The sequence below is a fragment of the Lactuca virosa genome, chromosome 2 (genome assembly GCF_052849685.1).
Source record: "Lactuca virosa cultivar CGN04683 chromosome 2, Lactuca_virosa_CGN04683_v6, whole genome shotgun sequence".
Lineage (NCBI taxonomy): Eukaryota > Viridiplantae > Streptophyta > Magnoliopsida > Asterales > Asteraceae > Lactuca > Lactuca virosa.
In genome coordinates, this window is record NC_136427.1 from 91004832 (window position 1) to 91013988 (window position 9157).

Sequence of the window (9157 nt, forward strand, 5' to 3'; positions counted from 1 at the left end):
GAAGTTGAGCATCGGCTCATTGCCAACAAAATCTTTCAAGTTGGAATTTTAATAGAATACAATAGCAATATAACACACAAAGTAAGAAAACTCAAAATTGAAATATAACATGCTCTTCTTGGTCATGCATCTGCAAAGTCACAAAAAGTAATTTAATTTCATCACATTCCATCAAATAAGGAAAGTAAAAAAGAAAAAATAAATAGAATGGTTTCATCTTGTCTGATAACTACATCATCCTTATGAAATGGGGAAAGAAATACATTCGGATGTATGGATTGATTCCTAGCCTACAATCTTTAGTACATAGAACAAAAAATATTCAAAAGCTTGTTGAAGCCGAGTAGAGAGTAGAAAGAAGACATCATTCCACAAATACCCAACTAACTTTCGTCGGTCCATACTCGCCACCTGCAAAAAAAATCACATCTTGCTTTATTTGTTTTACAAAATGAATTCACAGTGTGTGTGTATGTGTGTTAAAAAGAGTATCGGAGAGAAAGAGGTTTCATACCGTGTAAAAGATAAATTTTAATGAGTTCCATGCAATTTTAGAGGTGTAAAAGGTACAAACCTTATTTTTGGTAATCATAAAGCGATGTTGCGGATGTTGAAACATAACTATGACATGTACATCGGCGAAAATCACTTCCTCCACTAAATAAAACTATTTTCTTTATGGTAATTGCATAATTGCAGGGCTTGACATCATGAAGTTGCAGTGTTTTCCAACATGGCTTTATGACACATTTATGCTGATATAGTTGCATCTTCAAATGGAAATCAATTACAAATGGAAATACAAAAACAAAAGTCAAAGATAAATATGATGTACAAAAATAATGCAATTATAAAATTTAATTTCTGTAGGGAACCATCTGTTTTTTTTTTCATTTATATACTATATAATTAAAAGTTGTTGTCTCATTTATTCGAACAAATATATAAAACATATATCTAAAGTACTATTGTACAACTTTGGATCCTGTGTGACTGTTTCTTCAACTTCGATGAATTCATTAACCATGAAAACCTGAAACCAATAAACCAGATGCCAAACTAAAACATTTAATACAAGTGAAATTTGATTTTAAATTAATCAATTGCTTCAGGAGAAAAGAAAAGAAAAAAAATAAAAAAAATTAGAAAAAACACATGGTAGACATAACCAATCAACTCAAAGAAGATTGAATCTATGTAGAAGGGAACACTAACCTGCACCATCAATATACAACTTGGATCTGCTGGAAAGTTCCTTGTGTGTTTAGCCGGTGGAAAAAATAGAATATTCGATCTACAAATATAGTAAGAAAAGAAAAATATTGGATTTGTAAGTACAAATAAGACTTTCAGATACAATAATCCTTAAAGCTTGCAAGATGCAAAGCATAAAAAAGAAAATTCCAAATTAAATTCGGCTACACCTCAATAACTCATAAAATTTGGAATATACCAAAATCACGAAAAAGCAAACGAAAAGCCTTCCGATCTTCCACCCTACGCATATATAAGAACAACAGGATCATCCTTAGCTTGACTAAGAACAACCCATATGACGTGTAAATGGCCACAAGACCAAGAATGTAACTTTTTGGGAAGTCCATACCTAATCATTGAAATCAAACCCATTAACTGTGAAATCGCAGGAGAAATCAAGATCAGACATCGTAAAATCGTAAAATCGTGAAATCGTAGCAGAGAAATCAAGTAAAAATCAAAATCTTACCAATAATAACCGATGTTGGAGCGATGGTGAAGGATTAAAGTTTTTTGATGTCTTTAGGGCTCTATTTCATAGCTTCCTTCACTTCATCTGTGGAAAAAAAATTGATTAAAAAAATCGGCACGTCCGACGTACTGAAGCCCTAATCCATCAAATACAAATTTGGATACAATTTAGTTGCTGATTTCTTGCAATTTAGAAAGAAATCAATCTCATTATATCCCTGATTTTATGAGATCGTGGTATACCAAGTTTCCGGCTATATTTGATTCCTTATTTTCAGGAATGAAAATGAAGATTGAAGAGTAGGAGGCGAAGATGTCGAGTTCTGACTTTTTTGTTTAATTATTTAGTAATGGTTTGGGCGGGAATAATTTTCTGAGAAAATGAGAGAAAATGACACGTGGAATGTAGGTTTTTATAAGAAAGACATGTGGACATCAGAGAGGTTTTTATTAGGAAAGGGATATTTAGAAGCGTCTACAAAAGCTTATATGCTGTTCTTCATGCAATTTTACCCACTTCAATAGATATACTTGTTTAATATATATGTTTGACCATAAGGCAAGCTTTTTTAGAAAAACAATTTAAAAAAAAAATCATAAATTCAAAACTCTAACATTTCGAAATTAACATTTCAGACATGAATTTCAAAAAAAATTGTACCAAACAAAACCTCAAAGCTTCAAGAGCAAATCGGATAAATATGGTTATTTTTGTTAATAAGTTAGTTTAAATAATATCCCTACGCAAATACAACTACCATCAGATCATACGTTTGATCTATACAGTACTCTAATATAGTTATTTACCTACATTATTCATTACTCTAATATACATAACTATAATATAGTTGCACATTATTTTCAGATCCATCAAATGTATTATTAACTGTGCTCACAATCACCAACCCACCTGATGCATTCATCCGATTAATCCTGATTAAGCAACCCAAAACAGAGACGTTTAGAAAAGTAAAATATGAAAGTACAATTATGTAATAAAGAAATAAAAGGTAGAGCACTATAACAATAACACACAGACAAATGAAATTACGTCGGTATTTCCTTCATTTATCCCTTAATTACATCAACTATAAAAAGAAACACCTAACATAAACTAACCAAATTATTATAAAAAAATCTATATATAAAAAAAAAAAAAAAAAAAAAAAAAACTACCTATAGTGAAGGTCAAGTAAAAAGCTGCACCACATCTCCACTTATGCAACCGAGCACAGACTTGTTACATATGTTACTGCACCTCACATCCAATATCGCATCGGATATTTGATTCTTTGGAGCTTTAAGCCGTTGAACCACCAACATCTTGGATATATCATGCAAGACCAAGTCCGATGTTGTTTCATTTGCAAAAACAAACATGGAACCGTAGTTTTGTTTGTTAATGATAGCAGATTTTGGGAGGCGTACGTTATGTATTTGAGCTGGCATGGATCCGGTTCTTTTATAACACCGGGTCCCGGTTTTTTTGTAGAATATGTGACAACCAAGAACTTCGGAAGGTTCCGGAGAAGTAGGAAGCGGTTGAGAGACTGCCATGTCAGCAGACGTTTGAACCTTAGGACGGAATGAAGCAACGATGTTGTCTCTGTTGGAGTGTGCGAGAGATATACAAACTCCTTGGTTTTCGGATTCCGGAATTAAATATGGCCTTCAATCAAATTTTTTTGAAATGAAATTGTTAGAATAAAAAATATTTTAGAAGATAAAAAAAAAAAAAAAAAAAAAAATTTCATCGAGTATAAAATGTGTTGTATAGAATAAGTATGTTAAATTAATGTAGATTTTTCGAAGTATATTGTATTGAAAGTACAATGCTATGATACAAAAATGAAGGAAAGTAGGTTGCTCTATTTCTTAAAAGAAAGTAAGAGAACAGAAGGTTGAAAAGGCAAAGAAACACTAATACCTTTCTTCATTGGCATCGATATTCCACTCACAGAGGCCAATTTGGGAAGCGGTGAGAAGGGTTTTTGAAGCGGAAGGAATTGAAGAATCAGGTGCAAGAGCGGTCATGGTGTGAACGGGATTGCAGGACAGCCCTGCCCGGGATTCCAAAGCCGTCCTAGTTTGACGCATGTCAAAAGCCAACACCATGCCATTCTGCATTTAGAGAAAATAAAAATCATAAACTACAACAAAAATAATGAGGGTATTTTGGTCTTTTAATGAAAAAAAATGATAAAAGGATTTTGGACATGTTTTGTCATGTGTTTGGTTGGTTTAATTGGCAGGAAATGGAATGGAATTCAATGTTCGTTATGTATAATTAATTTTTTGTTTTTGTATGTTCATACGTATAATGAGGGTATTTTGGTCTTTTAAAGGAATTGAAGTACCTGTAGTCCTGTATAAACATGATGTGGACTGGAAACATCCCATGAACATGACCAAGCAGGAGCCTGTAGTAAAATGACAACCATGGACATATGTTAAAATACAAATCAAATCATAACATGAAAACAAGAAAAACTATAATTACACATTCACAATGGTAGGATTGAATGCAAAAAATAAGCCACGTACTTTCATATATTTGTCTATTATATTTATAGCATCCTACTTTCATTTCATCCAACTACATCACTGTATTTTGTATTATCTAGCCAATTATAGCAATGTCATCCAAACATAAAGCAGTTTTCATTGCTATAATTGGTAAGATTTTTCAATACCATAATGTCAAGTACAATTACTACAATGCTATAATTGGGTAGATTTTTTTAGTACATTGTCTTAATTGGATTAAAAAAAAGGAAATACAAGGTTGTAATAGGACAAAAAAATAGAAAGGGGTTTTACCGGCAATTCATAGGTAAGAACAGTGTTGTTGCTTTCTGTACTGAGGCCAACATAATAAAAAAAAAAAAAAAAAATCAATAATGATATTAAACAAATTGTTAAACTGAAATTAAGAAAAGAAACATAAACATTATCACCTGACAACTGTTAATTTTTTCCCCAAAGAAGCAAGAAGCACAAGCCTACTACAAGGTCTAACACAAAGAGCTCTAACAGCTTTTGTATTTGCAGGAAGCTCAATATCTTCTCTTTCACTTGGAGCTAACAAACTTATCTGGAAAATACAACAAACAACATTTGTTGTATTAAAAAAATGGAAAATCACCACAAATTCAGAGCTCCAAATTAGGGCACATTCACAAAACTTACTTTTGTCAGTAAATTTTTTCCTCCCATTCCATTTAGCCTTCTAGCTACTATCATAACTTGACCACTTTCATCCATATCAAAATATCTACCCCCTTCTACCTGAAACTCTCTCTGAGATAAATATGACAATCAGATTAAAGTTCAGGATTCAGGGTTCAAGGTTCAGGGTCAAGGGTCAAGGGTCAAGGGTCAAGGGTTCAGGGTTCAGTAGTATTATTATCTGGAACTCTCTAGAATAAATATAATAATTAGATTAGAGAATGTTAAATAGCCAACAAATTTTTGTAAAAGGGTTAATCTTCGTGCAACCCCAAAACCCTAAAGTTCAAGATTTAGGGTTAGGGTTTAGGGTTTAGGGTTCAAGTGTACTATTATGTTTAATCATAATAAACAGAAAACACACAATAATTACAAACCTGAAGCTTAAATAACCCTGGAGGAGCTTGACTTCCACAACCATTGTCTACACTGTGTCCTATTAATCATGTAGAAACACAATGTTTCATTTCATATTCAACAAAAAGTAAATGGTTATTAATTGAAATTTTACCATTTATTACTCTTCTTTTATAGCCCTGATTATTAGTGAATGAAGCCTGTGACTCTTCTCTTTGTTTATCTTCTAGCAACCTTTTCAAGTATTTCGCTTCCTGTGTAAGTTTATGTCAAACAGACTGCATAAGAAAGCTATAGAGCAGATTATGATGTGATTATTCTTGTAATGTGAAAATGCAAGATATAGCAACTTGCTTCTGTTTATTTGTGTATTAAAGCATCCTACTTTCATTTCATTCTTTAAAATGTTGTACTTTCAATTTTTTTTTCTTATTAGGATATTACAGTTTGAAAAATCTACACAAGTGTAGTAGTGATAAATGCTTTGTATTTGGATGGTATTGTTATAGTTGGGTGTAGTTCTTTCAATGTTTCAACATTTTCATAATAGTGAACAAAACTGAAACTTGGTTACTTTTTAATATTATTGTGTCAACAAACAACACAATTCATAACAATGCTACAAAAAATACAAAAATTCACAACAATGTAAAAAAAAACTGAAAGTTGAGTGGTTTTTCAACCACTTGAAAAACAGTTTGAGGTACATATGGAACATGTGTGAAACTTGGTTACTATTTAGTGACTTTGTGCTTACACTGAGCAAAAGAAAGCCCCAAGCCATTACAGAATAAAAAATAATAATAATAAGACATTCGGGTAAAGGCATATGTTAAAGTGTAAATGAGGAAAGAGTGTGCTATTTTGGATGTAATTGACAAGAAACAAATAAAAACATGCCTCTTGTAACTGTTTAACTTGCTGATTTAGATTAGCTTCTCTTTCTGCAGCTTCAACTTCTTTCTTGCAGCAGTCAACATTCTGCAAAGGAATAAAATTTCATAATATAAAATTCAATAATGTTTATACTATGTCAAAATAGAGACAAAATTACACAAAACACAGATAATATTATAAACTATACCTACATATAATATAGAAAACTCATATGAAAGATGCTATTTATCAGCTAGGAAAATGAAAATAGAAGTGTAGAGCACTAGAAAACTCTTTTTTTATTCGAAATAGTAAAAGATGATGAATTGATCATATATACAAACACATCACTTTTCTTGATCAGTAAAAAAAATAGATTCAGAAGAAAACTAAATCTTGAATAAAAATATGTTCGACTTATAGACATAATGTTTTCATATACAGCTTATGTAGTAGTTTATTACAACTTGAATTAAAATACGTGTATATTTACCAACATTATTTACAAAGAAAAGACATTGAATCAGCATACCTTCTGCTGAAGAGAAGCACATTTGGTTTCGAGTGAACGCACTTGCTACAAGAAAAAAAAAAGTGGATTTGATCATACTACAAATATACAATAATAAGCATCTTATTTCCTCTTCTATGGTATCAATGCCAATAGATTACCTTTTGTAATTCTGCATCAACAACACAAAGCCTTGCTGCATAAAGTACTCTAATATCATTCAATGTACATTTTTTGTTGCATTGAGGACACTGTTGAAAACTAAGGAAAGAAACTTAGGATATGAGGTAAGTAATAAAGTATAAAAACTTATAAAGATGATAGCATACAGACCTTCCCAGAACCCCTACGTTGTCGAAGCCACTTCTTTATACATGACAATCCATATATGTGCCCACAAGGAAGACAACTGCAATTCTCACACAGAAAGAAAGAATTAGTGGAAGACTTTAGATCACCCAAACAAACATGCACTTTACAAGTATGGCTATGGTTATCTAAAAATCAACTTTAGCAACAGATCACTTGTGAGTTGTGATAGAAATTCAGGGTTTAGGTTTGGGGTTATTGGTTACTGAAAAATATAATAACTGTCAAGAAGCTTCAAGTATACATATAACCATGGTAGACATTAAATTGCCTATGAGCAAAATATTTCCTATGGCATAATGACAAATCAACCTTAGAATTCTTACATTTCAATTTCAGTTTCAAGCCACAAACTTATAATAACTACCTTATCAAACGAAAAGGATGAAAAATTAAACTATACAGGAAAATGTATGAGCCAACAGAGTCATAAAACAATGTATAAACGTCATCATACCAAATTTGATGTTCTCCACCGCTAGTCCAAGCTTCAATGCAAATAGGACAAAACAAACCATCAATCTCACCTCCATTAAACTTGTCCTCATCTCCATCATCCCCTCCACTCTCTTGGCTCCCTAAATTCCCTTTACACGACCTCTTACAATTCGAGTCCTCCACCAAATCGTCATGTAACATCACCGCTTCCTGCGAATTGCCGGCCCGCGAAACCACGTTTGAAACCCTAGGTGACGTCACAACCGACGGAATCAACTCCTCATCTTCGTAACCACTATCATCGTCACTTTCTTCCTCTTCATCTTCATTTTCTTCTTCATCCTGGTCTTCAATTTCAATCACTCCGTCAGGACCATCATCCTCCATGATTCCACTGATCAACACTTCGTATTCGTCGAGAATATCAGTTATTAACTTATAAACACACACAAACGCACTTTAGTTCCCTCTTTCTTCGGTTTTCCTCTGTAGAATTCACCAAGAAGAACCGAAGAAGAGATGGATTGAGTTCGTTACTGTTCCTTGCGGGGAAAGGGTTCGAAATTTGGCAGGCGAAAATAGATTGGGGAAGCGAAAAACTTAAGCCATAGTTTCGCGGGATTTTGGTTTTTGATTTTTTATGGGTTACATGCCAACATTCTTTAATCAAATTATGTAATATTTTTTTAAGATTTTTTTTTTAAATATTAAGAACAACATTTATATCCTTTCGAATAATCCTCCACACTACTTTATACTCACCATTAATCATTATAACGTGGGTGTCACGTCATCACCACTAAACCTGTGAGTTACTTAATTAACCTAAAATAAAAAAAACATTATATTAACTTAAATAATCTAAATTTAAAAAAAAACAAACAAATGTATGTTAAAAAAAACTAATCTTCGTTCATGTTAACTTGGTACAAATGATCTGCAACATCTTCTCGAAGATTGAAACACATTTCGCTGTTATGAATTGAACAACTCATGATAAAATTCCATTCGTTCCGGATATAAACTCTGCAAGCGGGATGACGATGTCATCCGGATCATACGTGCAAATCACTCGACATTGATCTTCAATGATCATATTATGCATTATGATACATGTTAGGACCATTTTTTTAATTCTTTTCTTATCCCAAAGTCGTGTAGCGTATTTCACTACATGTCATGTCTGCTTGAGGACTCAAAATGCCCTCTCGATATCCTTCCTAGCTGATTCCTGCCTCTTTGTGAACAACTTTGCATTTCACTTCGAGGAACCGAATATGCTTTCATAAGTGTAGAATAATCCGGGTATATCCCATCACAAAGGTAGTAATCGTATTTGTACGAATGGTCGTTCACCGTGAATGTCATATCAGGTGCTTTGCCGGTCCAAAGATCGTTGAAAAGTGGAGACTGACCAAGAACGTTAATGTCGTTGTTAGACCCCGCGACTCCAAAAAACGAATGTCATGTCCATAAATCCTGAGATGCAACAGCTTCTAGGATTATACTTGGTTCACCTATGTCTTCTCGAGTGAATTGACCACGTCATGCAGTTGGACATTTTTCCCAAGCCAGATGCGTACAATCTAGACTACCAAGCATACCCGGAAATCCATGTCTCTCTTCATGAGCCGAATATAATCTTTCAAT

The 9157-nt window shown here is 32.9% G+C and overlaps 1 protein-coding gene and 1 long non-coding RNA gene across 4 annotated transcripts; both read right to left on the minus strand.

Moving 5' to 3' along the window:
• Positions 1 to 219: 219 nt before the first annotated feature.
• Positions 220 to 2155, minus strand: LOC145156444 (uncharacterized). Of its 2 annotated transcripts, XR_013736710.1 has the most exons (6): positions 1972 to 2155; positions 1727 to 1813; positions 1454 to 1606; positions 1216 to 1294; positions 575 to 1033; positions 220 to 411 (listed from the first exon to the last, which is right to left on the minus strand). It is a non-coding gene; the product is annotated as an uncharacterized LOC145156444 (long non-coding RNA). The 2 variants fall into 2 exon arrangements; XR_013736709.1 differs by having other exon boundaries at positions 1727 to 2155.
• A 277-nt stretch (positions 2156 to 2432) lies between these two features.
• Positions 2433 to 8127, minus strand: LOC145159280 (uncharacterized). Of its 2 annotated transcripts, XM_079078219.1 has the most exons (14): positions 7527 to 8127; positions 7034 to 7109; positions 6862 to 6951; positions 6722 to 6766; positions 6214 to 6294; positions 5468 to 5567; positions 5334 to 5392; positions 4918 to 5028; positions 4686 to 4822; positions 4549 to 4588; positions 4086 to 4148; positions 3656 to 3849; positions 2905 to 3397; positions 2433 to 2661 (listed from the first exon to the last, which is right to left on the minus strand). In XM_079078219.1, the coding sequence occupies exons 1-13, from the start codon at positions 7892 to 7894 to the stop codon at positions 2917 to 2919; spliced, it is 1845 nt and encodes a 614-aa protein (XP_078934345.1). In that variant the 5' UTR covers positions 7895 to 8127; the 3' UTR covers positions 2433 to 2661; positions 2905 to 2916. The 2 variants fall into 2 exon arrangements, with proteins under 2 accessions (XP_078934345.1, XP_078934346.1); XM_079078220.1 differs by lacking the exon at positions 2433 to 2661 and having other exon boundaries at positions 2769 to 3397.
• Positions 8128 to 9157: the final 1030 nt, after the last annotated feature.